The sequence below is a fragment of the Astatotilapia calliptera genome, chromosome 7 (genome assembly GCF_964374335.1).
Source record: "Astatotilapia calliptera chromosome 7, fAstCal68.1, whole genome shotgun sequence".
In the NCBI taxonomy this organism is placed as follows: Eukaryota; Metazoa; Chordata; class Actinopteri; order Cichliformes; family Cichlidae; genus Astatotilapia; species Astatotilapia calliptera.
The window spans coordinates 55,935,001-55,956,689 of NC_137428.1; the positions used below are offsets into that span (position 1 = coordinate 55,935,001).

Genomic DNA, 21,689 nt, shown 5'->3' on the forward strand with positions numbered 1-21,689 from the left:
AAACTATCTGTAAAGACAGACCACAGAGTATCTGGGTCCTCACAGAAACTTTAAAGTTTTTTCCTTTTTTTTCTCCTGGGATGTTCGCAGCAGCACATCCCTCACCTGCCTCAGCTCCTCTCCTCCGACTCTGCTGCTCACATCCTGTCTGAGAGGGAGAGGCAAAGGAGGAAGAGACTCAACCTGAGGGAGTCAACTTTAACCCTTTTTAATAATTTTCTAACTTTTCATTTAACCGTCGACTTTTTCTCCCAGTGTCCCCCAGGAGGCTGCAGATCGCTTTTAAGAACGCAAACCAAACATTACTATGAAGCGTGTGGGAGCTGAAGGGAAGGCGCGACTAAAGGGACGTTTCTAATGATTTTCTTACAGAGACTTTTAGTGACAATTTAATTGAAAAAAAAACAACAAATCGACCGAGATTAAAGCTTTAAAGTTATATTCAGCTGAAACGGCGAAGAACATACAGAATATTAATCCAGTTCCAAGGTTTGATTGTTTGAACAGGAGGAAAGAAGTTCTTCGCAAACGGTGGATTGAAGCGCAAGTAGAAAAAAAGTCGCGATAATTGTAAATTAGAGTCCGGGATGTTTGTGTGAATGTTTCCCCGATCCGAATTGATTTCGTTCGGAAAAGGGGAGACTTTCATGGATTTTTTATGTGGGACCCGCTAGGATGGACCAGGACGTGGTAGATGAAACAGAAGCGTTACAGAGATTTTTTGAAGGTAAGACTTTCTGATTATTATAAAGTTTCTTCTTAAAACTTCAGAGAAAAGTGGTCTTTTTAAATTTATATAACCCGACCTTACTTCTAGAAAACTGCATTTCGTGAAGAAAATAAGCGCCAATCTGTTTTTGAATATTTCTTTTTGTTAATTCCACTTTTACGCACAGCATCAGTGTGAAAAACCCCTCCGCTGTTTTAATTTACCGGATACGGCAGGTGGTTAACATGAGATGATAGACTGGGTGGTCATATGAGAAAGTTTCTCTTTCACAGTAAATGTTTCCTATATGCTGCCCTCCTAAAAAATAATACTTATATTGTTAAAATTCAGGAGGGTTAATGGGTTCGGGGAGAGTGGGTCGGTGGGTGAGGAGGTGGGGGCAAAAGTGCTGGTGATGGGGAACAGATCAAGTAAAACTGGGAATCCTAAGAGCAAAAAATGAGTTAGAGGAGGGTGGGGTTGAGGGTTGAAAGGGTAGGAATTCAAGTGAAGATAAATGTTGTGTTTTGTAAATGTGCTGCAGGCACGGTGTGTGTGTTGTTGGTGTTAGAGACGCGATCATCATGTTGCAAACAAATGTGTCACGTTAGCCAGCAGTTATGCTGCAAGGCTTTGGACAAAATCAGTCTTCAGACTTGTATTTCGTGTAATTTCAGCAGGTAGACTTTATTTTTCTAAACTGATGTTTCTCTTTGTTTGGTTTCTGCTGTGACGTTGACGTCCTGGGTTGAGCTGCCTGTCTTGAGTTCAATTATTCAGTCGCAATTTGAGTAATTGCCTGACTTCATGAGCCTTTTTTCTTCTCTGAAATTTCTCATCACATGTGGCACAAGAAAACCCCATTATTCAAATTACAAGAGTTTCCCTGTGTATTGAGTGACTGTGTAATTTGTGTAAATAATAAAAGAACAACGAAGACCAAAAAAAAAAGAAACACAACAGAAGGAAAAAAAAAATAAGTCAACATAACAAATTCACACTTTACCAATTTGTTTGTTTGTTTTTTAATTGAATAAATAACTTTTCCAGGGAGCGTCAGGTGCACATATACAAAAACACTCTACATGACAAGTTATCTGTGAAGAGGCTTAGCACTTTATTATAGTACACACTTAGTGCTGACTTAAATATACACAGCCATCCATGACTGTCAGAGGTTTCTCGCCATTCTGAGAGGAATTTAGTGTGTTTACATTCTTGCTTTGGGAGTAAGAGAGATGTTCTTACTTTGGCTTTATTTCAGCCGCTCTCGCTTGGGCTAAAATGTCAACTTGTCCATGAGAAGTATAAAGTACGTGCTTATTGTCCTCTTTCTCCTAACTACCCCTTATGATTTTGATGCCACAAGTGTTCGTCTGATATTGAATTGAAGATTTGACTTTAAAGTGGAGTGAAAGTCGAAAATCTGCAAATCTGAATACATGAGATAATTAAGCTGGGGTCTTTCAGTCATGCCTGAAACACAAACAGACGTGCACGCACACACACAGCTCTATAATGGATTTCAGCACCAGGTAAACTGTTGTAATGGTGAAATATGTATACATTCACTTTAATGTACATTCCTGACATAGCCCTGGTAGCTGTTAAATGCAATGAGGTGAGACTGGTGTTTCTCCTCGGGTATTTGGCCTCTCGCTCTCTTTCTCTCTGACTCCATTAGAGTGACAGTTAGCAGACAGGGCGAGGAGGTGAGATAGTGCAGGCTCAGGGTGGAGAGAAACTGGCTGGGTTGAGGGAAAACCCAACGAAAGCACCAACCCCCTCAAAACTTGACCTTCTCCTCTCTGACTCACTATAGTGACTCGAAGTCGAGCCGTGTGTGAGCGCAACGTTTAACAGTAACATTTGTTGCTGTTGTCTTGGGTTTCTCCATCAGGTAAACAAACGATTGGTTGAATCATCTGTGTGAGATTTTCCAGCCTCAAAATGAGTTCGAAATATGGTGGGGAGGAAAAAAAGTGTGGATCCAGTTGACGTTACAAGGCGTGTTAGCGGGCCTGTGTAGCTGCACCTACACAGAGGAATCAGTGACGCCTACCTTACTCATCAAATCATTTTTTGTAAAATATTTTCCCAATTAAAAGATTCATTACTTTCTTTTCAAAATGACACAAAGAGCCAGCACAATCACACAAAGATATCCAGTCTACAGTCACAAAAAATAAAGAAACCCAGCAAGTTCACACAGTTAACAAGCTGGAACCTTGGAACAAAAGGGCACAAATGATGAAGTGATATAAAAATATTGCTAATGAATGTTGCTGGCTTTCCAGGCACTTGGTTACAAATCAGTTTCATCACTTTCAAACGTACCCATGCAGATGGAGGATGCTGTTATTTCTGTACCTGCCAGAAATAATGAAATAATGAAAACAAAAAAACAATCTTTGAGCCTATAACCACTTAACAAGTCTAAAGGTGGATTAATAATTTTCTTGGTTCAAGAGCAATCCATGACCTGGGTTACTAAGTCCCGCAGTACTCCCACAGTCACGGTGAATAATGGATAAGAAGGCTGTCACTTAGATGGTTCCTCTGATTCATGGATTTAGCAATGAAATGCTGGTTGAGGAGTTTATTGTTTTTGAGCAGCCAGGCTTACTGCGCTTACAAGTGGGTTCTATTTTTCATTGTCCCGCCCCACTCCCTTCACTTCAAACTGCCATCCCACTAATCCTCAGGTAGCGAATGTTGTTTACGGCTCCACTCGACATCAGGAGATTAAGTTCATGTTTGTGTGCAATAATTTGCAGGCAGGTAACAGATAGTGTTAACAGAACAAATTTGCTGTGAAGACTCTGCTTCTTATTGGATGTTTAGACTGCATCTTCCATATTTGATTAGTAAGCAATAACTGAGGTCTTCTTTACTTCTCTGTGTCTAAACGCGTTATCATAAGAAAACCTTTTTTTTTCATCGTCTGCTACACGTTGCTCCGCATCTTATCTTTATTCCTCTATTTTTTCCCCTTTTCAGCGTCTTCTCCCTCTTTGTTTCGCCATGCTCTGTAGCTCTGTCGTGCACTGACCCTCGACCTCACAGTTGCAGTGTTTTGCTGCTTTCCAGCCTCTCTCTCTCTGTCCCGGTCCCAGCCGTGTTACTCCTATAATCTCCTGAGCCAGGTCCACCGGTGCGACCAGTGCTTGTATGCGACAAGGGCTGTGTGTGGTAGCCTGGTACAGCCCTTTCTCATGACTGGGAAATAATCCTCATTATAACAGCCTTTCTCACACACACACACGTGAACATATACACAGTATGACACACACATACATTTAGGTACTCTAATCTACGGCTTTCAGGTCTGCAGGAGAAAGGTTTTTTAGCCCGAGTAGGGAAACATGTGAAAAATAGACAGGAATTGTTCTTCTCATCTTCTGTTTCAGGTGTTTTCAACTCAAGGACTTCAACATGCTTTGGCTACGTGCAGGTACTCTGAGCCGCTCTGTCCGCTCTGTTTCTGTCTAGATTCAACTTGTTAGTCTGCACCCAATGAGGGGGCTTTCTGTTCATCTCACTCAATAATATCTGTGTCCAAGGGATGCTCTGCACTCTTTTAATGGTAACTCTGTCATGTTAACAAATAGAGAAGACCAGTAACCTTAGAGTTATGTCCAGCTAGTCTAACGCCTTCTACTGATGATTTCACACATTAACTGTAATCTGTAGGTGCTATCCCCATGTCTCTAGTTTGAGCTGCATTTTTGAGAGCAGCTGAGTTATTGTTAGGCTGTGCGCGTGGATGAAATTGACATTATCTGAATGCATCAGGTTTTTTTATAGATTTTTACGGGGAGGGGGCTAGTTCAAATGGGACGGTGAAAAACAGATAAATAGAGAACCTTTTTGTTAAAAGCAGGCTTATATATCAATGAAATCCCAAATCCAGACTCTAGCAATCAATACTTTCTACAAATATAACTTTAATGCTCGTTAAAAAAAAGTTTTTTTTAGGTTTTTTTTACTGTAATTATTATTGTTGGTTAATCGTGCGTTGTGTTCTTGGTGTGCGTATGTGCGGCCAAGTTCACTGTAGTCCAACTGTTTGCTAATCAGGTGGACTTTGTTCACTCTTAGTTAAGATACTCACTAAGTGTTTAATTATTAACATGTTCATGCAAGCGCATGCAAATCTCATTTGGATGCGAAAATCAATAACGTTTAGAAAATTTGTTGAAGATTAGAATTGTTTTTTTTGTTTGCTTTTTTTCTTAACTGTCATTAACCTTGATAATAGTTTACATATGTGTCCTCCAATTGGAAGTGGTGCCCTTGAGCCCTCCGTTTAGGGAAAAAGGAGGGAAAAACTGAGGAGGAATCTCTGTTCAAGGATCTAGATGTTGCATGTAATGGAAAAACAGTCCAGTCGATTCACACTGTTGATGATAAATGTATAGTTTGGAAAGATGTTAAGACCGTGACCCAAGAGGATGATGAGTAACCTTGATGTGGTGCCAAAAACAAAACACCTGAGTAACATGACACTTTAACTGAAGAGGTCATGTGACTCGGGATTCTAACTTCATGATGCTTTGACTTAGCACAACCTCAGCCAAGGCCACTGTCCTATTTTACACAGGGAAGTGATGCCGATGCAGCTTGGGAGGTATAATTTAAAAAAAAAAAGAAAAATTTAATTTGTGCGTTTAACCAAATGCTATGAGTGAAACTGTGATTAACAAGCTCTCCCACACTCAGTCCTCTGTCTTTACAAGCAAGGCATTGAAATGGTGGCAAAACACACACACTCATGAGCATAAAAACAAGTGCGTGTTCACATGTGCACGCGTATGCGTACTCACACAGGCACACACACACATACATCCCTCTCAGCCCCTAATCTCTCAAAGGGCGAGTCTGTATCGAAGTTGGACTGACAATCACTTCACTGTTCCTCACTGAGCACAGCTGGACAACGAAAAACATGGAGGACAGGGAAATGTATACATCCAGTTCACAACAACTGAAGAGAAAGCGATTTAATAATCGGTGCATTTTTTATTAGTAGTAAAACACAAAGTGATGGGGTAAAGTTGCAACAGTGAAAGTGTATTCCAATTCCTGACATCCTTGTCTGACGATAACTGAACTTTACTCTTGCTTTAGCCCCAATATTTAGACCTGTGCTGTTGTACTGGTGTCTCTATCGGGTGTCCAGTCTTTATTTAAGTCACAGTCGTTGTATCAGGTTTGAATCGCATGTTGCAAAGATTTTACTCTTACCTTCTTCTCAACACAGTGATAAATGGAGCTAACTGTGATTTTCCATTTATTTTCTAAAGTCGCTGCTTATATGGACAAACAAGGTTGAAACATATAGCTCCCTTTAACCCTGTGAGATTTCACTGTTTAGCTGTTCTTCCACTGCTTTACTGTTAACTGGACTGCTGCAACACTTATGGTGTTGTCAGCTGGAGCAGATAGCTGTTTTTTGTTCTGTTTTTTAACACAAAGACTTTCAGTGAAAGTGGAGGAACTAAAGAGTTGGTAGAGACCAAAACAGAAAGAGAGCAAATATTAGCTCTACATTATCTAACCGGCCACAATGATTTTTCAAATTGCCCACAAGCTTTTGCTATGCCACCCTAAAAGCTGACATTATCCAACTATTGTATTCCTGAACTATTTAAATTTCTGCTGAGTGAAAAAGAAATCTAATAACTGCAGATTTAAGTAATTGAAGTCCATAAATGTTATGTTAGAGACAAAGGCATAATTCAATAAATACATTTAAGTCGCATCTCTGTTTGGTAGGGATCGGTTTCTACTGGGCAGAAAGATGGTCTGTCTCATATTTTCCCTTCAGTTTTCCTCTCTGTTTTTCCGCTATAGCTAGAACCCTTAGACATTAAACTTGCATTCTGCCCATCCTGCCCCCCTCTCTCCCCTTTCTCCTTAGCCTCCATCTATCTGCCCTCCCCTCTCCCTCTATCTCTCAATTTTTTCTTATCAGTCCTGCCAGCTCAAATTTACTGCCTCTTTGGGTGGGGTGCACATCTGGATCTTATTTAAGGGGAACCATCCTGCTTTTCTCCCTTTGCACTGGCATGTATTAGGAGACATTCACCATCTGTTTCTTCCCAGTGAAAACAAGACAGTTTACATCATAAATAGTGCACCATAAGGATTTATGATGTCAAACTGTCGAATTTTATTTGATTAGCTTGAGACCAGCGGTTTAGTCTGTTGCCTTAATGATTAAGACTTGTAACTTTTTTTTTTTGCTGTACACTTTGGGGTTTTTATTCAAAATACAATGTTGTCTAATAAACTGTCTGTGGTGATGAGTCAAAATGTTTAAAGTGGGTTCAGAGAAACTGTGGCACGAGTACTATAAAGCGACCTTTTCGTTTGGTTTCAGGTAAACTGAACGAAGTTAGTAGATGTTTTTATTTTAAAAGGAAAGTGAGAAACATTTTCCAATGTTAACACAAAAATTCCTTGCATTCCCAACTGAGTAGCTGCTTAATCTATCAGAGGAAGAGTATGTGTGAGTGTGTGTGTGTGTGTGTGTGTGTGGGGGGGGGGGGGGGGGGTGAAAGAAAGAGAGAGAATGAGCAAGAGAAACAAAGTCTGAGGTTCACTGACCACCCACTATACCAGCCCCCCTCCCAACCACACTGTGCCCAGCACAGTTTGGGACAATTTTAGTGACAGCTTTAGCGAAAGTCTCACCTTCGTGTAACACTCGAGATGAATGTTCTGTTTGACATAGTAAATGCCAGTTTTTATAACCTGGTTTACTCTTTTCTAAATATATCCATAAGAATGTGCTCGTCCTACATATTGGCATTTTAAAGATTAGGTGGGGTCATGTGTTTGGGATTTGTGAGGCTTTGCCTCTCAAAGGGTAAAAATGCCGCAGGGTTGGAATAAGGATTTGGAAATGATTGAAAATGTGTTTCTAACTCACCTTTAAGATGAACTTAAATTTCAACAAAGAAGAAAAATACTGACAATAAAATCCTGCAGTCATACTCAAACAAGTGTATGCCCAAAATTTTGATTGCGTGTAAATTTTCCATGTAATTTCATTACAGAAGTACAATATTAAACATTCAATTTAATGCAGTCTGGTTAAATTAAATTGACTTGATTTGTACACATTCAGTTTGCATTAAAGATTAATTATTTAAACAAATAAACCTTTGATTTTATATGCTTAAGCAAAATTAGAATTTTTCCCTGTTTAGGAAAAAAAAAATTCTAAGGATTTTGTCCAAGGTTGAAACGGTGACGTAAAGTGATTCCAGTTGCTTTGTGTAAGATTAGAAACATGCTATCCATTTACCATTCCAGTCTATATGTGTAACCACTTAGTGGCACTGAATCATAAGCATGTAATGATAACTACCAGATCCTAGTTGCTCACTCCTGAAATGATGATGTTTAAATTGTTTAAAAGCCAATCACAGCTCTTCTTTTTCCACGATTTTCAATTATATGTTCAAGAAAACATAACGACCTTTTAATCCATGAATGTGTTGATATCACATGCTCTACTGAGTTTATAATATGTTTTAATGTTCGTTTTGTGTTATGTTTTTAGATAGGGAATGGTTACAACACAGGCTTATGTGGAAACCGCAACTCTCGTGGCACTGAGTGAAGTTGCTGAAAGACTCCTTTTGCTAATCCCCAGATGCTCTCTATCTCCCCTCCATGTTCCCAACCCTGCCTTCACCACAGGTCATGATATTACCAGCTCTCTGGAACCAGCCAACATCGACACCAGTATCCTGGAAGAGTACATCAGCAAGGAGGACGATAGTGCTGACATGTCAGTAGGGACTCTGAACCAACCCAGCAACGTCAAAACAACATCCGCCAACCACATCAGATCATGTTGTTACAAAGGAATTTGTTTTTCCTGATAAGGCTAATCCTTTTTTCTTCTTCTTTTCTCCCAGCTGTTTCTCAGAGGTCCACAGCACCCCAGGACCAAATTATTCATCTCCCCAAGCAGGAGTGTCCTCCTCTGGAGGGTTGGTGTGTGGTGTGAGCCCCCCTATTCCACTACGCCAAGGAGCCCCTCCACCTGGGCCCCCTAGCTGCCAGAACGCCTACCCCCCAGGTCCATCGCTGGGCCTCCGACACGGCTACCCCTGTCTGGCACAGCAACAGCAGCAGCAACACCAGCAACAGCAGCAGGCTCACGTCAAACCTGAGCACAGGGGCCATTACGCTCCAGGGTGAGCACAATAGCATGGTGTTAGATGGATAGAGGTACAGGGAGGACACAAAACATAACGTGAGTTGATGAAAAGGAGTGCAGATCCTAGATGCTCTTGGCACCTCACAACCTACAGCTCCATTATGCAATCAATACTTAATCAAGCGTCATTTGAACAAATAAAGCTTCAGACGCCCAAGAGGGGGAGGGAGACTGATAACAGCCAGAGAGAAAGAGAGTCAAATTACGTCCTGCAAAAAAAATTCAGACACACACATCTCGTGTAAAGGGCTTGTACATGAGAGTGATCCCAGGTTCTGCCTTAGATATAATGGCAGTTGGAAAACAAGAAGAATGCATGGGGACGATTTCTAGCACGGTAGAATTTTAAATATAGCTCTGATTATAAAATCTTGCTATTGTTAGTTTGTGAGGGTAACATCTACTACCTTATTTGTTTTTATATTTGTTTATTAGGACACTACCTGAGTCACCCCCAGACTCCAGCTCAGAACCGTACTCTCCCCAACAGGTGAATGGTGAGTAACAAGTGTTTTTTCTCTCTCCTTAAAAAGAGAAAAGTCAAACGAGCTCCAATAATAAGGAAAAGAAGTGGTGCTTTAAATCAAAGAAAGTGGGAGAAAATATGAAAGGTTTACACAGGTTAAACTTCTCTGAGTCAATATCTGTTAGTCATCAGTTTGGTGTGTTTGAACAAGCAGAAACTCGAGTTCATTTGCAAACAATTCGATACCTAACAAGACACTAAAGGAAGCTGGGGTCTGGTATTTATTAATGTTTTAATATTCTACATTTTCTGAACACGTTCATTTCAGGTGCACTTTTCAGTTCAGCGTACAAGCTGAATACCGGCCGTGCCCAAAGTCACATTTCTATGCCGCTCAAACACCTGTGTTGGTATTAGTGAAAAAGGTGTGGAATGGTGTTATCTGATGGGCACCCCTTCAGTTTGAAACAATAGAAAAAGACCTTTAGCCAAGGTTGGAGGACAGCAGAATAAACTACAGAAAGAAATGCAAAACAGGAGGATTGATATGTAGGAGGAAATTTACATTCTGAGTGTGAAAAAGGAGCCACAAGGGCCGACAGTTTGTAGAACAATGTAACCATAATTCTCCTTTCCCAATGGGTTTTTTTTTAGATCCTCACATGATCAGGACCATGACTCCAGAGAACATGTGCCACATGACTCCAACGCCGCCTCTCCCACCACACGGGCACTATCCCAGCATGCATCGGGACATGTACCTGAAGCCTGAGCCCATGATATCCCAGTACGCCATTGGACCGGCTGCAAGCGGAAGTGGAGACATGCAGCAGACGCAGATGCTTCATCAGTTACTTCAGCACCCTCAGGGTCAAGAGTGAGTCATGACGATGCACAGGGTTGAGGAGTTGGGGGGGATTGCGTTGCCCAGAGAGAATGATGGCTAATCTTTACAATTTCTTTCTCTCACAGCAGCGTTCCTGCTCATCAAGCAAAGAAGAGGAAGCACTCTGACTCTCCCAACAGCACCCTGAATTCCCAAATCCTCACAGGTATCATCAAACAAGAACCAGGTAGGCAGGCATCTTCTTTTCCCCCCTTCCTCACCTCCTCTACTTCACCTTCTCTCCACTGCCCTTAAACTCTAACACAGATAAAGACGCTTACAAAACAGATATGAACATTATTAACAGTCCTTGGTCACCCTTTAATAGCCCACATTTCAAACTGTTTTTCACAGGTTTAATGCAGGATGCAGACAATGCCTACCTGGACCCAAATTATCAGTGCATTAAGTGGCAACCTCACCAGCAGAACAAGTGGACGCTGCTATATGATGCCAACTGCAAAGAGCTGTGGGTGGAAGTTCACTTGCACACGTTGTAATGTTTATTTGGAACGAAAAGAGCAGAAATACCCCCACAGAGGCTCAAAAATGAGAGGAGTCTTAATTAGTTAAATGGATAATGTGAACAAAGTGTATAGCGGGAGTGCCAAAGGAATAGGAGTGTTGCAAAAAAGGCCTCTAAATTCCTCAGTGGTGAGCTGTGCGGGGGAGTGACGAGCACAGGGTTTCGGCTTAGAAAGGCAACGTGAGGAGGGGGTATAGGGAAAAAAATTAGCGTGCACCTTCTTATGCACTCACAGTGCCAAAATAAAAAGAAGTATAGGTAGGGAGGAGGGTTAGAATGAACTCACTAGACCTTTCAGATATGTTATCAAAACCACCTGGTTGACCATCACAACTTTTAGAACACCATGCCTACTTAAAACAGAGAAGAAAGACAAAGAAAGAGTCTTTTCATTTATTATGAAGTTCTTTTTTTTATTCAGATCTTTTAGGAATCTCAAATACGTACACCAATTTTATTAGGCTACAGTGTAATTGATTTAAAATTAATGTTAAGGACAGATAAATCCACGTGCATGTCTTTATCTTTAGTGATAAAAATACGGAAACTATGAAGTTTCCTGTGTGTTCCTAGTGTTAAGATGCTTTCTCTTTCCCTGCTTTTAGCCCGATGCCAACCTACCGTGTTGACGCTGACAAAGGCTTCAACTTCTCCTTAGCTGATGATGCTTTTGTTTGCCAGAAGAAGAACCATTTTCAGGTCACGGTATACATCGGCATGCTTGGAGATCCCAAGTATGTCAAGACAAGCGAAGGACTGCAGCCCATTGATTGTTTTTATCTCAAACTTAATGGAGTAAAGGTGAAGGCAACATCGAGGCAGCAGTATTGTGACTGGCTATAGTATTTATTAGTTCTGTAGTATATTGACTGCATGGGTTATTTCTGCCTTCACTGCCAGGTGGAAGCCATGAATCAGTCCATCAGTGTGGAGCAGTCGCAGTCCGACCGCAGCAAGAGACCTTTCAAGCCAGTCCTGTGAGTTTGAGGTTTTTAATTGAGAAACAGTAAATAGCTGTAGTGGTTTTGTTTTTTCATTTTTAAATAATCTCTTGATTTTTGTCTCTTTCAGTGTCACTTTGCCTTCAGATCAGGTCACTAAGGTCACAGTGGGACGGCTCCATTTTAGCGAGACCACAGCAAATAACATGAGAAAGAAGGGCAAGCCAAACCCTGATCAGAGGTGAAAAGCCACTGCACGTAAAAATACCACACGCTTTGCTCACAGGCCAAGTTCGGGTAGTCACATCTACCTCGGATTATTCTGCCTTTCCAGGTATTTCATGCTGGTGGTGGCGCTCCATGCACAGTCCCACAATCAGAGCTACACTGTGGCTGCTCATGTGTCTGAGAGGATCATCGTCAGGGTAACGTCTGGCCATGTCTGTCTGCTTCCTACAACAATCATATCCCTTGTGAATGTGACACCTTACTCTTTGTCTGCTATGCACACCTTTCTGTAATACACTATTTCTCACATCATCTTCTCTCTTTTCTGTTCTTTCCATTAGTTTTATCTGCATGCCTGTAATCTTCATTACACCTCAAATACTTTTGTTTAGAAGAGTTCATATTATGAAACAAAGCGCATTGTTACTGTCTTGTAACAACTGTATATCTTTTTTAAAAACCTACTATTCATGAACTAAGTACAACAGTCTGGATTTATGCTTGCATTTTAAATTCATCACGTTTTATATCTTTTGAATGTATCTAAAATGTTAAAATCCCCAAATTTTGAAATCAATTGTTTTTGCTGGACAGTGACAGTGTTGTCATTAACCTACTCAGATAGCAATATTTGCTTACAATGTGGTTCTCTTGTGGTTCACGTTTAGCCTTTACTGACAGTGATGAGCGTTGCTATCTCAATTCAGCCACACCTTAAACAGTAACCCTCATTTCATTATATTTTGCTTCCAAAGAGACAGACTTTCTTGTAATTTTTTAAAAGTGGTTGTTATGACGCTCCCACACTCATGAAAGCCATGGCTTGCTGTTGATTGGTTGCCATGGGAGAACCATCAGCTAATGCAGGGTACCTGTGTCTTGCAGGCTATAAAAGCTGGCCCAGATGAACTGCTCAGTCTCTCTTCTACTCCACCTGACACAACCTATTGATGAAGTTTTGATTAGGTTATGTTTATTACATCATTTTATATTTTAATATATTTAAACTCTCTCCTTATCACCTACTTTTACCCAGTTTGTGACAGTGGTCTTGAGCATTCTTATGACATTGGCTTTTTTCCCCCCTCATTTTTGTTCGAGTCTTTGTACCTGATATTTTCAGAATAATATATTTTTTTTGTAAAGCCACACACATACCTATAACGTGTTAAAAAAAATCACCTAACTGAAGGGAAGATCCGGTGGTGTGTCAATTTTAAATTGTATCTTTAGGCACTCACTACCAAACAGATCATTTGTTTCTATTTCTTCACTCAATTTTACAAAAAATGCCAAAAATAACATAGTTTGATGGGGTTAAAATAACATTTTTGCACCAACAAGGTGATTTCCACAGAGCACAAAAACTTGGCACATCTCAGCATGGTGTGGAGCGTGTTCTTAAAAATGTATGAAAACTGAACAATTGTAGGACAAAACAATAAGTTGCAGGTCTCGAGCATATAAACAGCGTCTTAAAGTCATGTCCTTAAAAAATATACTGATCCATCTACTGTTTACTAAAGCCTGACCAGAAATGACCCCAGTAAAAAGATGTCAAGAAGCCTTCTTAGGAAAGGGAAGCTGGGAGAAAAGGTTGAGGTACGCTAAACTACACAAGACCTGGACTAAAAATCAATGGCAACAGGTCTGATGGAGTGGTGAATCTTTAAATCTTCAGCAATATGTTCCAAACTCATGGTTTGGGGCTGCATTTCAGAAAGCGGTGTTGGGGAACTTGTCAAAATTGATGGAAGTATGAATCCAGAAATCTCTCTGATTTTGATCTGCCATGCAATACCATCTAGAAAGCCTCTGACTTGCTTCTTTTTTCAGCATGACCACGATCACAGTCTGTCATGAATCGACCTCCCCAGAGTCTGAATCTCAGTATTATTGAAGCAGAATGGGTCCATCTTGACAGAGAGCAAAAATATAAAAAATGAGGGGTGGCTTGAGACTTTTGCACAACACTGTATATGAGCCAGACCGTAGGCACATCAGGCCATTACAACATTTGACACTGATATAATTGACTTATAAGTGGCAAAGGTAATCCTGACATATCTAATATGTATGCTATCTGGGTAGATTTGTAAAGCATATGATTACAAAGTATGATAGCAAATATTAGAAGAGCTTTTTGACTGTGACACGTACATTTGCTTATTGTTAGACAATGACTTATTAAACACTAAATAAGCTTGTCTGCTTTCTTGCAAAAAGCAAGATGAGAAGATGTTACACATCTCTGCACGGTAATGCCGGTTAGCTTAGCTTAGCCTAGCATAGCAGCAATACAGAACTGGAACAGCTCGGTTACTTTTGGTTGTTTGTATGATGTGTTGCCTGCCCATGTAAACAAATGAAAAGTGTTTATAGTTGTAAGGCAGAGTCATCATTTTATAATGACTCACTTAGAAAACGTCTGCTTGGATCTTCTTATCTTGTTTGCGGGAAAGCAAATAAGCATATATTCCTAAATGTCAACCTGTTTTTTGGAGCATTGCATCTATCTTTAAAAAAAGCTTTTTTTATTATAACATTTTCAAAATCCCAATCACACGTTTTCTTTGTATCTCCTTCTTTGCTTCTCTGCGACAGGCATCCAACCCAGGCCAGTTTGAAAGCGACAACGAGGTGCTGTGGCAGCGTGGACAACTGCCAGACTCCGTCTACCACCACGGGAGAGTCGGTGTCAATACAGACAGACCGGACGAGGCCCTCGTTGTCCATGGCAACCTGAAGGTCATGGGCTCCCTTGTGCACCCATCTGACATCAGGGCCAAAGAAAATGTCCAGGAGGTCAGGATGGCACTCACAGTACATGTGTGCCTCAAAACTCTCAGCGTGTCATTGTGTGTTTTCAGCACACCATCGTGAATCATGCCATCCAAGTCATGTCATGTTGTATTCTTCATCTGCAACGTTAGCGTTGTGTTTTCATACCATCTGCACATTCTGTCTGCGTGTAGGTCGACACCACAGACAATTTAAAACGGATTTCTCAGATGAGGCTGGTCCATTATCAATACAAGCCTGAGTTTGCTGCCACCGTGGGCATAGAGAACACTGCAGAGACTGGTAACAACTTCCTAAAAAAAACTGTACAAGTTTAAATCTTGCATTTCAGCATCTCATTTGTTTGTGCAGTATATCATGCTATCATCTCAATGTCTTCATTTAGTATAAGTCCATTGTTAAGTATATCCTGCATTAATCTGTGAGGGCTTGCTTGGTGTATCCTTCTGCAGGAGTGATTGCTCAAGAGGTTCAACAAATTTTGCCTGAGGCAGTGAAAGAGGGGGGTGATGTGGTGTGTGCAAATGGAGAAACTATTTCCAACCTATTAGTTGTCAACAAGGTAATGAAAGTTCAGGCATGCATACAGTACCGTGCTCAAAGTCATTACCATCAACTCTGATTGCTTCCTCTAATTTCAAAGGAGCGTATCTTTATGGAGAACGTCGGAGCGGTGAAGGAGCTGTGTAAGCTGACGGACAACCTGGAGACTCGTATCGATGAGCTGGAGCGTTGGAGCCGCAAACTGGCCAAACTGCGTCGCTTTGACAGCATGAAGAGCACCGTGAGCGGGGGCACGGTCAGGTAAGAAAAATTCATTTACACATTATCACACAATGACAGTATGACCGTAAAGGTTAAAGAAATTACTTGTGTTTTTCTTGTTAATGTAGCCAGTCAGGAAGTTATTTTAGCAGGACAGGAAGTGGCCCACTAAAGAAAAAGACAGTCAACCCAGGAAGCAAGGTGCGTGATGATACTAGTGTTTTCTTTTCTCCCTTCGTTATTGTTGTTATTGTTCTGTTTTTGAAGTAAAATGTGCTCATTTAATTACATCTGATCTGCTTATTGCAGAATTTACCTCCAGATCAGGGCTGCATCAGTCAGAAGTTCATGCAGGGAACCATCCTGGCACTGGTTGTGGTCATGGCTTTCAGGTTAGAGGAGATAATGTGTTTGGTGAGGGGACATTAAACCCTAGACTATATTTAAAAGATGGAAATAGACACCATTCATCATCCATTTGTTCAAGCCCCAACTTTATGCCTCAAGTTGAGAATTTTGGCTGTTTTTTTCCCCTTTTTCTAAACATCACAAGCAAGTGGTGGATCTCTCTGAAAAATGCATGCTCTTATTACAGTGATTTAATACGCTATACCTTAAAGTATACTTCGCTTTGTCATGTATTTTACTCTAAAAGTATTTCACTCAAACCAAATAAGACTGAATCAAAACAGAGTTGAAACTACCAACTGAGATGATAAACTCAAAATGTTTACCAAGTTCATAAATTAAGTGAGAAAAGGAGCTATTTTCTGATAAATTTCTATGTAACTGTACTTCTTGCTGCAACAAAAGGAGTCGCCCCCTGCTGACCATTATAAACAATGCGAATGTTTTTAAACCAGTCAAACAGCAGATGCAACGCCCATCTTTTTTATATTGTCTATGAGTGGGCCAATAAAAAACGGATACATGATATGATGATGTTGATTTATTGGATCTTTATTTGTCCACAGTGTCATTTCCATGTCTGTCCTTTATGTACTCACTCTTCACCACAGAGGAGATGTCACTGAGAAAGATGGGTATGTGTTTTTAACACACAAACACCTCGTAGTAAAATGAAATTCATTTTTCACTTCTTTGTTAATGCCTTTCTATATAATCTGTCCCTGCTTTCTGTAGCTATGTTCCTTCCTGTGTTCTCTACATCTCTTGGATGCCCATCTTCACTGCCACTATAACTGTCTGTCCACCTGTCTGCCCATGGTACACAATCAACACCCAGTCCTACTACTCAAATTTCCTGATCTGCTCTTTCAGTCTTATCTTTGATTGCTTAGTAGGGCGTTTCTTTTGTTCTGTCTGAAAGGAGATCATGAGTCACATATCTAAGCATTCTTAAACTGTCTTTTACATTAAGTGTATCATTACTTGAACTAAACCATGTCCTCCTCCTGTACCAATGAATCTGATGCAGGTCAAGAGCTGAAGTGGGATCTTCCCGCAAGGGTCCAGATACTCCATTGTCCACTACCCTTGCACCAGGTGAGTGGAGGCTCTTATCAAATGACCACGCGGGATCAACTTTCACTGTTAAGTAGTAGTGTGAATAGTTTTGCTTATCTGATTTCATTCTGTTTCCTCAAAACTCCTGCAGCTTGCTGTTCAACCACAGCCATAAACAACCATTCAGCTGCTGTTTCAACAATGAGTAACAACCAATCCACACCAGGTATCAAAGTCTCTGGTAATGTGAAAAAAGTCTTGTTTCTGAATGTCCATACACATTTATTATTTCTCCCTCTCTAGCTTTTAGCAGCCTAGTTCCTACACCCGGCCTGATTAACAAGAAGGCCAAGTCCAGACTAATGGACAAAGATCACAACAGAAACCGTCTGAGTCACACATCAGCACCCATTTATTTTGCCAAGTCCAAAAGGCCGAGCCCTGAAGAGACGGATGGAGCGGGAGCCATCAACCGTCTTCCTGGTGGGCAGCATCCACTGCCACGCAGACAACGCAGCCTGCACACAAAGGGTAAAAATCACAGCCCAGCCAGAGCACTTTCTTGACACGCATAATATGCAGTATGCAAACACAGTAAAGCCTTTTGTTTGACGATGGCAAACAAAAATTGTCTGCATGCTGTACAAAGGAATGCTATTAGTTTAGCGTCTAATGCTATTTTATTCCCTCTTTTTTTCAGGAGTGAAATCGTCTCCCTCTCTCAGTAGCTTATATATCATGGAGACAAACCAAGAAATCAAACTGCAAAACTGTGCAACAGCCAAAAGCTGCAGGTAAACACACAAAGGTTACTCTAATGTAGAGTTATGTGTACATTTTCACTATGAAAAACAAGTAAACACTAAAAAGAAAGAAACAAGAACAGTTTTATTGTGCCTTGGATGTTTTTGAACCCTATTGTAGGGATTTATTTTTATTTTTTTTGCTAACATGGCTGGAGTTGGGAATATGGTCACTATCAACCCAGTATCGCTTCATCATCTGGAGTGTTACGTTATCAGTGCATTACAACTTTGCATTATTAATGTTGCATGTTAATGCACCTTTTCTCTGTCTCATCTCTAGCTACACGGTATCACTTCATGGAAAAAGAAATTCCTCCATGTCACAAATCACGTTACACATGACGTGAGTACGCAAACGCCATCTGCAATAACAATAGCAAAGTTTTGATTTATAAACAAATGAATTCATAGTAATGTTTTACGTTTCCTAGAAAGACTTGTGGGGTTTGGTACTAACTACAAACTAATGGATGGAACTACTGTAGCTGCTTTCTCATGAAATAATTTCTCATATATTAAGCTTCAAATTGCACATTTACATTTTCAACGTTCAACATGCGAGATATTGTTGGGAGATTATCAGGAAATAAAAGACCAAGATAAAATAAAGCTTTACCAACACAGGTCTACAAACAGCTTGTGGGTACGACAATGTGGAGCCACCAAGGGACGTTTATGCCCCAACCACACAGAAACACAGCTCTATAATGAACAGAGTACATCAACAAAGGTACTTAATGGCATTTATATATTCCTCATCTCTCATATAATGAAAATATTTTTCATTGTTTTGTCAGTTGATGCTGCCCTAATTATATAATACTGATATTATACAAAATATTTCCTACATTACTGTAATTTTCTCATTTTTTGAATGAGATATTCCTATGTTCTTTCTGCTTCTCTCTAAGGGGACTCATCACTTGTGGTCGGTGCCTGTGCTGCCTTACCAGGACATCACCTATCACTTTCGTGTCTCCCTGTCTGTGAGTAACCTGGTCCTCCAAAACATACAGTCATCGTGGATGCTCTTCTGCGTTCTGTAATCTGTTCATGGTTGTTTTGGTAAAGTCAGAAGTGAGTAATAAATTCTGTTTTTCTTACACTCTTTTTTGTTAACAGAGTGACAGAGTGAGCTGTGACACTGAAGGAAAATCTACACCGTACTCTGACTACCATTTTCTCATAGAAAGCAGCTGCGTGTGAGGAAGCAGATGATGCATCCCAGTCCCTTTACAGTATACCATATTTCTCCATTTGTATGCGGTTATGATGGGATCAAGTTTTGTCTAATTATTGTACATTATTTTAAAGATATTCAAACAGAGCAAATGATTTACTGTACCACCACTGTAGTCCCTTTCATATGTATATGCATTAAGACATCTCCTTTTGCTGTGATCACTGGAGTTTGAAACACTGTATATGACTTTTTTTTCTGTTGATGACTGAAACTGAAAACTGTGTCGTACCACTGTTAACTGCTAATGTAAAAGTAACGCACTTAGTTCATAGCTCAACAATTTTTATTTTTTAAATTTGTTACTCGTCACTATGTCTTCCATTCTTAATATAAGCCGTAACATTGTTTTTAGCAGAATTTTCTAAATCAAGTCCAGGCTACGATGTTACAACAGAAGGCACTGCAAACATACACTATGGATCTGTATGTACAACAAAACCAGTCACAACTGGTTTGGAAGAATACTTTTCAATACTTTTATACACTGGAGAGGAGATCTGCTGAAGGCCACGGTAAATGGTTGCAGCTAGCACTGAAAAGATACCTCAGTAGTGCACAGTGTCTGCAGTGGGGCTTTGTGCTGAGTCTGCAGCAGTTAACTGTACTGCCTATCCTAATGCAGCCCCTGACTAAAAGCCGTGCACAGAGGTGTGCACACTCTGTGGCATTTCTGTCTCAATCGTGACACTGAATTAAACACCAAGCTGTTACATGTTAATGCCTATTACTACATAGAAACTGCTTCTTAAATGCATTAAAAACACCTCAAAACCTCTGAGCTGTGCACATTGTAGCAGATTCCTTAGAGGATTTAATATGTTAAGACTGGAAAGCATAGAAATCACAGGAAAATAACATGATGCACTGAGAGCTCGCTGAGTCCAGCACTGACAATATTTCAAGAAACACTGGAATAGCTTACACTGTATCTTGCTAACTGGACAATGCTGGTAAGGCAATAAATATGAATATGAAATATGTCATTTCATGTGCATGCCCAATCAATTTCTCTAAAACGGTACATTGTAGCTGAGATGCTGCTCCAGCTTGGAAGTTCTTGTCTTAATGCCTTGATCACAAACCTACGAGGAAATTCATTTACACACATATAAAACTGGATTCTATACACTGGACTCTTTCCTCTGTTTTTCTGGATGTTTTTTAAAACAATTTTTCCTTTGCTTATACAGCTAAGTATATGCAGTGATAATATGTTTGATATAACTGATTTGTATTATGTTTTTGTTTTGTATTAGCTTCACTTGTCTCAAAGGAAATCTCCATTTAACTTCAGACGTTGTGGTTTTGTTGCATTTACTGAAATTTGCTTTTCAATCCTTGTCCCGTATGTGTCTTTATGAAGAAAAAAAAACACATTTATATTAAATAGGAAAAGCCATCAGATAAAGTTTATGGACTCTGTAATAATATGAAAATTCTGTACATGCTTTCACTATAATTATTATGACTTCAGTGGGTATATGGTATTATTTTAGCTTATTTATAATTCACCAGCTAGCATAATGAAACCACTGTAGCACTTTTTGCACTGTATATATATATATATATATACGAAAAAGGCTTTTGCTGTATCCAGTGCACCAGACTGGTGTCAGACACTTTGGTAGAACTGGGTTGTTTGTAACTGTATAGCTTCATTTTTTTTGTCACTACCAATGCTCCTTTTTATCGGGTGTGTTTTTAGCATATTGTTGGGTTTTTTTTTTGTTTGTTTGTTTTTGTATTTGATTTTGATATCAATAATATATTAACTTTCAGCTACTGGAGCCAAGGAATGATTGATAAACATTAAAACATGCATATATTAAAAGGCCCATGTGTAAAGCAAAAAAAACGCAAAAGACTAAAGCTCAGTGACTACATTAATATCACTACTTTTCATTTTCAAAGCTTTTGTCAATAAATATGCTGTAACACTATAAATGCATGCAGTAAATAAATTTACTATTACATTTCCTGAGGTTTTATTTCATTTTATGCTGTTTAGTCTACCTGCTCTATAAGACCACTATGGATGTGTATGGAATCATTTTAGTTATTATCTCATTATTTTCACTTACTAAGTATCTTGAAAATTCCCCTCACTTCTAAGTGACTGTGAAATTTCGAGCTAGTAACCCGAGATAAATCAGAAAGAAACAAACGGTGAGCTAAAAAAAAAAAAAAAAAAAAAAAAAAAAAAGCTGTTCATTCAGCCCGTTAGATGGCAGTCGACGGTTTATGAACAGTCTTTACCACAACAATTAACCCTGAAATTTGCCTGGTAGGTAGCAGGTAGGTAGCTGGCAATCAACACAGCAAAATCCAGCAAATGATTAGCATAGCGGAATATGACAGTTTCGGCACATGTAGAGTGGACATGTAGACCTGAAAATCGACAGTCCAGGAGAAAGACACACTCAAAGAAATAAGCGCCTGAAAGGCTAAAATGAGCAGGGAGCATGTCCCCTTCCTTAAACGTCATCTGTGCGTCAGGATACCAGGAAGTGTTAGTCAGTACGTGGCCTTTTCATCTGTGCAGCAGCAGGAGCTCCGCTTCATTACAAAATGGTAGCAACTGTCGCTTTAATATTATTTAATTTACTTTGAC

At 39.9% G+C, this 21,689-nt stretch overlaps 1 protein-coding gene across 8 annotated transcripts; it reads left to right on the plus strand.

Annotated features, from left to right (window-relative positions):
• The first annotated feature begins 107 nt into the window (after positions 1-107).
• On the plus strand, positions 108-19,177 carry myrf (myelin regulatory factor). 8 transcript variants are annotated; one of them, XM_080303909.1, is made up of 28 exons: positions 140-727; positions 4,120-4,163; positions 8,423-8,513; positions 8,644-8,925; positions 9,384-9,445; positions 10,069-10,291; positions 10,387-10,487; positions 10,655-10,769; positions 11,432-11,627; positions 11,727-11,803; positions 11,898-12,008; positions 12,102-12,207; positions 14,600-14,800; positions 14,971-15,079; positions 15,250-15,359; positions 15,441-15,601; positions 15,691-15,763; positions 15,872-15,954; positions 16,537-16,605; positions 16,706-16,789; positions 17,001-17,068; positions 17,181-17,255; positions 17,333-17,560; positions 17,730-17,823; positions 18,116-18,178; positions 18,460-18,565; positions 18,747-18,821; positions 18,958-19,177. In XM_080303909.1, exons 2-28 carry the CDS (start codon positions 4,145-4,147, stop codon positions 19,039-19,041), a joined length of 3,066 nt encoding a protein of 1,021 aa, XP_080160035.1. In that variant the 5' UTR covers positions 140-727; positions 4,120-4,144; the 3' UTR covers positions 19,042-19,177. The 8 variants fall into 8 exon arrangements, with proteins under 8 accessions (XP_026031539.2, XP_026031540.2, XP_026031542.2 ...); XM_026175754.2 differs by lacking the exon at positions 4,120-4,163 and having other exon boundaries at positions 108-727; XM_026175755.2 differs by lacking the exon at positions 4,120-4,163 and having other exon boundaries at positions 108-727; positions 12,102-12,192.
• Positions 19,178-21,689: the final 2,512 nt, after the last annotated feature.

What these genes read in the sequence shown, in the direction of transcription:
- myrf (XM_026175754.2), top strand. Translation starts at nt 676, where the DNA reads ATGGACCAGGACGTGGTAGATGAAACAGAAGCGTTACAGAGATTTTTT. An exon ending in CTCTCCCCAACAGGTGAATG is followed by an intron (nt 9,446 to 10,068) that starts GTGAGTAACAAG and finishes GTTTTTTTTTAG; the next exon opens with ATCCTCACATGATCAGGACC. An exon ending in CCAAAGAAAATGTCCAGGAG is followed by an intron (nt 14,801 to 14,970) that starts GTCAGGATGGCA and finishes GTCTGCGTGTAG; the next exon opens with GTCGACACCACAGACAATTT.